Genomic DNA, 5,163 nt, shown 5'->3' with positions numbered 1-5,163 from the left:
GCACTTGAAATGTTTGGCTCTATGAAACCTGATGTACTTATATGATTCTGTTTTCTTCAAGGTTGTATCTTCCTGGTCGAATGCACTTATTGTAAGTCGCTTTGGATAAAAGCGTCAGCTAAATGCAATGTAATGTAATGTAACATGAACAATTAACATACACTGAACAAAAATATAACTGCAACACTTTTGTTTTTGTTCCCATTTTTCATGAGATGAACTCAAAGATCTAAAACATTTTCTATATACACAAAATAACCATTTCTCTCAAATATTGTTCACAAATCTGAAAAGATCTGTGATAGTGAGCACTTCTCCTTTGCCGAGATAATCCATCCTACCTCACAGGTGTGACATATCAAGATGCTGATTAGACAGCATGATTATTGCACAGGTGTGCCTTAGGCTGGCCACAATAAAAGGCAGCTCTGAAACGTGCAGTTTTGCTTTATTGGGGGGGTCTGGGGGGGTCCGAAAACAAGTCAGTATCTGGTGTGAGCACCATTTGCCTCACGCAGTGCAACACATCTCCTTCGCATAGAGTTGATCAGGTTGTTGATTGTGGACTGTGGAATGTTGGTCCACTCCTCTTCAATGGCTGTGCGAAGTTGCTGGATATTGGCAGGAACTGGAACACACTGTCGTATACGCCGATCCAGAGCATCCCAAACATGCTAAATGGGTGACATGTTAGCCAAAATCAACAACCTGATCAACTCTATGCGACGGAGATGTGTTGCACTGCGTGGGGCAAATGGTGGTCACACCAGATACTGACTGGTTTTCGGACCCCCCCAGACCCCCCCAATAAAGCAAAACTGCACGTTTCAGAGTGGCCTTTTATTGTGGCCAGCCTAAGGCACACCTGTGCAATAATCATGCTGTCTAATCAGCATCTTGATATGCCACACCTGTGAGGTGGGATGGATTATCTCGGCAAAGGAGAAGTGCTCACTATCACAGATTTTTTCAGATTTGTGAACAATATTTGAGAGAAATGGTTATTTTGTGTATATAGAAAATGTTTTAGATCTTTGAGTTCATCTCATGAAAAATGGGAGCAAAAACAAAAGTGTTGCATTTATATTTTTGTTCAGTGTATATCACCAAAAAATCTCTCTTCATATTGTTGTGTTTCCTAACCACTTATGCTGTGTCAGCCACTAACAGTCACATTCTGACTAACAACATAAACAAATAGAGAGAACAGGTGGAAAAGGCTTCAAACTATACAACCACATTTGCTCCATGTTATCCACAAACTACCAAAAAACACTGACAGAAAGCCCCAAAATGTAACAGAAACAATCCCAACTGCATACGGGTTACAAACAAAAAGACAAATCCTTAAAAACATTAAACACACAAAGCATACTGGTGGTGGTTTGGTGTCTTTGTTTGAAACTTAAGCTATAACAGGGAGAGGTTTTATGTGTGTCAGATTGTGTGTCCGTTGCACATTCAGGAAACAATATCCGACAAATGTATCCTAGATCTTTTACATGTTTCTTTTATGTGACTCGTGTTTGTTATGTAGCTGTCCTGTTGCATCTTTTTGATTGTTTCAAATAATCAATTGTCATTAAAAACGCTATTTAAATGATAAACCTGCCTTTGTCTCATGTTGACAGGTAGTCTACTTCACAGCCACTTTTCCGTACCTGATGCTGGTGGTTTTGTTGGCTCGTGGACTCACTTTACCAGGAGCTATTGATGGCATTTCTTTCTACCTGTATCCAGACCCCAAAAGGTTGGTGGACCCTCAAGTAAGTAATTACTTCAAGTCATGCATTAAAATTAAAGGTGGGGTGGGTAATTTTGGAGAAACCAGCTCGAGTGCGCTAGAATTTGAAAATACACAGCAGGAAAAAATCTGCCACTTCCTTGGTCGTGCTTTTTACAGTACTACGGCTTCCACAGATCTTTTGTCAAAGATATTCATTGCTATCGGGATGTTAAGAGCATTCCATGGAATATAACAAAAAGTGTATCTCGAGCCGGTTTCTCAAACTCACCTACCCCACCTTTAAGGAAAGCTCAGTGGCCTCCCACAAATACTTTAAAGTACTTCAATCTCACAGCTTGTGCTTCCATTTTTACAGGTTTGGATGGATGCAGGTGCACAAGTTCTTTTCTCTTTTGGGATTTGTCAGGGGAGTTTGACAGCTCTAGGCAGTTACAATCAGTATAACAATGATTGTTACAAGTAAGTGTTCTCTGTGTTTCTCCTGCTTTTTATTTTTTTAACGCATCCCTGAGGCCTGAGATTGTAGCAGTTATATTTACTCTTTTTTTTGTAAAACCTACTATCATGACCTAAAAACGTCTGCTAAATTGACATAACATTGACTTTAACTAAATGTATTATGTCAGCAAACTACACATAATTGTATTAGGTTAGGTAAAAGCAATAACATTAAGTTTAAATCAAAATATAAGGTTAAACTTAATACAATTCAACTAACCTAATACAATTATGTTATCATTTGTTTATATAATAGAGTTAATTAAAGTCAACGTTTCAGTTTTTTCATTAAGTGTAGTACTAGGTTAGGTGATTTGTAATGCTGGCATACCTTTGCTTTGAAGAAATATAAGGCATCTCGGTAAACCGATTACATTTCACTCCTGTATATTAATGCATTTGAATATCTGTTATATTAACGTACAAAGACAGAATCATTTTCTTCCCAAACAATATTTATTGTCTTAGCTCGCTGTTGATTTTTAGATCATGCTCTATTGTTTTCTTCTCATTGTGACATTATGTCACAATTCCATTAGTTATAAAACAGAAAACTAAATTACCAAAGAGTCAATCATTATCTAAAATTCTAAATACTTTTTTGTTTTGTTGTTTTTCTCAGGGACACGTTTGTTCTGTGTTTGGTGAACGGCGCGTCAAGCTTTGTGGCAGGGTTTGCAATCTTTTCAGTTTTGGGCTTCATGTCCTACGAACAAGGAGTGCCAATATCTGAAGTGGCAGCTTCTGGTAAGATCCCCAATACAGCACCTCTGTTACAGTACATGCATCACCATCTAAAACGAGTTATATAGACAGGGTTGAGATCTAAGAGGTTGCTTGTGAAAACATTTGGAACATATGGATGCTTTTTTCATCATTTTCCCTCACATCTGAGTTTGCTGTAATTAACAAGATGCCAAAATCAGCAGGAAATAGCGGTCCACACTCCACAAATGGAGGCTTGAAGACAATAGTAACTGATCATATTTTATCTTCTGCGTGATTACACAATAGGAAGAATATTGTCTATGTAAAAGCATTCTTAATTTATTAATAATTCCTCTCTTTGTTCTCAATTACAGGACCTGGCTTGGCATTTATTGCTTATCCACGTGCAATGGCCATGATGCCGTTCCCTCAGCTGTGGTCTATATGTTTCTTCGTCATGGTCATCTTGTTGGGCGCAGACACACAGGTGAGATAGTTTTAAATCCTCTAATTCGTTTTATTATTAAAACAGTTGTTGGTTTCAGCTTTTTGTGTGCTCTGTGTCTCTAGTTTGTGAGTCTGGAGTGCCTGATGACCTCCGTGACAGACATGTTCCCCACCGTATTTCGAAGAGCTTACCGTCGAGAGTTGTTGCTGCTTTGTCTCTGCACCATTTGCTTCTTTCTCGGCCTCCTCCTCGTGACAGAGGTGAGAACCTGTGTCTTCACAATGAATAAAAGTGGAAAGAAATGGGCGAAATGAAACTCTCCTGGACCAGTAGCCAGTGTTGGGCAAGTTACTTTTAAAAAGTAACTAGTAAGTTATAGTTACTGCTCTCAAAAAACGAGTTACTTTATTAGTTACTAAATTATAAAAGTAGCTAGTAACAAGTTACTTTACTTTAAAAATAATAACAATACAAATACAAGTTTTTGTGTTGTTCTGTGGCACCGTAAGAGAAAAGACAACTCCCCACATGTACATTAGTTAGGTGCTTCAGGAGATTGGCATTGCTGTTATTCGATGTGGACAATGCTTTCTGTCCTGCACACAGTTTACATTCGACCGTTAATATTTTTTGCGTCCTTTATCCCCACAAATTGAAAATAGTGGTTATATCTTCAAGTTGTAAATGCGCTGCTGCTCTCGCTGATACTTGCATCTGCCATTGTGTGTGTGTGTGTGTGTGCTGGTGGTGGGCGTTGCCGTGTATGTGTGTGTGTTAGCAAGTGTTCTCATTCATAACACTCCGTTCGATGTCTCACTATGGGATGCGCCTCAACGCGTATGCAAACAGAAGCATCAATCTCATTACGCCAATCCTGATTGGCTGGTGATCTTGACGTCTACGTCAGGGAATCCACCCACCCTTTAAGTAGCTTGCGCTACGTCGCAGCGTCATTCAAACACCTCTTCTCGCTTCAGAGCACATTTCGAAATATCAGTAGCCGGGCTAGCTTAACGGTCCACAGACTGAACCCAAGCTAACATTCGGTTGACGGGCGCTTGCCGGTTTCTTTTTTGCTTTGCAGAAAAATTGAACAAATATTAACACACCAGTTAATATTGTAATCTGCCCCGCCGTTTTTTTCTTTCGAAATAATGTTAAGGTTTGATTTTTTTCTTCAAACAGTAACATACCTGTTGCTAGTTTATCCCTCCGCGCCGACACCACGGCGAGCGAGGACGGACTCTTCTCTCCCTCACACCAGAGGAGACGGAGATAAGATATTAACACACCAGTTAATATTTTTTAAAGAAAAATCTACCCCATCGTTTTTTCCTTTCGGAATAACGATAAGGTTGGATTTTTTTCGGTAACATACATAAAAGCTTGTCCCTCCGCGCCGACACCCCGGCAAACGAGGATGGACCCTTCTCTCCCTCACACCAGAGGAGTCGGAGGCTCGGCTCGGAGGCTCGGCTCGGAGGCTGCGGGTTTAAGATCTCGCGCACGGACTCACACCAGGTCTGCTCGTCCTGCCTTGGGCTGGAACACGCCAGGAAGCTATCGATACCCCCGGTTCGTGCGGGCATTGTGCCCGCTTCACCATCAAGAGCCTCCGCCGACGGCTAGCGCGCCAAGCTAGCCCTTCATGTCCATTGATTCGCTGGCCGGCAATCGGGACATGGTGGCGACCGCCGCGGAGATTGAGCCCCGCGCTGTGTCAGGCTGGGGCTCAACAACGGCGGTAGCCGCGGAATCGGAG

At 41.1% G+C, this 5,163-nt stretch overlaps 1 protein-coding gene across 2 annotated transcripts; it reads left to right on the top strand.

Moving 5' to 3' along the window:
* The first annotated feature begins 1,599 nt into the window (after positions 1-1,599).
* LOC104943781 (sodium- and chloride-dependent GABA transporter 2-like) lies at positions 1,600-3,745 on the top strand. 2 transcript variants are annotated; one of them, XM_010769248.1, is made up of 5 exons: positions 1,600-1,766; positions 2,103-2,206; positions 2,868-2,992; positions 3,328-3,440; positions 3,524-3,743. In XM_010769248.1, the coding sequence occupies exons 1-5, from the start codon at positions 1,665-1,667 to the stop codon at positions 3,713-3,715; spliced, it is 636 nt and encodes a 211-aa protein (XP_010767550.1). In that variant the 5' UTR covers positions 1,600-1,664; the 3' UTR covers positions 3,716-3,743. The 2 variants fall into 2 exon arrangements, with proteins under 2 accessions (XP_010767550.1, XP_010767551.1); XM_010769249.1 differs by having other exon boundaries at positions 1,666-1,750; positions 3,524-3,745.
* The last annotated feature ends 1,418 nt before the right edge of the window (positions 3,746-5,163 follow it).

Source organism: Notothenia coriiceps, unplaced genomic scaffold (genome assembly GCF_000735185.1).
Source record: "Notothenia coriiceps isolate Sejong01 unplaced genomic scaffold, NC01 NC01_scaffold00006775, whole genome shotgun sequence".
NCBI lineage: Eukaryota > Metazoa > Chordata > Actinopteri > Perciformes > Nototheniidae > Notothenia > Notothenia coriiceps.
This window is presented reverse-complemented; position numbering and strand designations above follow the sequence as displayed.

Bases quoted from the DNA above. Each gene is read 5' to 3' on its own strand.
- LOC104943781 (XM_010769248.1), top strand. From the start codon at position 1,665: ATGCTGGTGGTTTTGTTGGCTCGTGGACTCACTTTACCAGGAGCTATT. The intron at 1,767-2,102 runs GTAAGTAATTAC...CCATTTTTACAG, and splicing joins AAAGGTTGGTGGACCCTCAA to GTTTGGATGGATGCAGGTGC. The intron at 2,207-2,867 runs GTAAGTGTTCTC...TGTTTTTCTCAG, and splicing joins TATAACAATGATTGTTACAA to GGACACGTTTGTTCTGTGTT.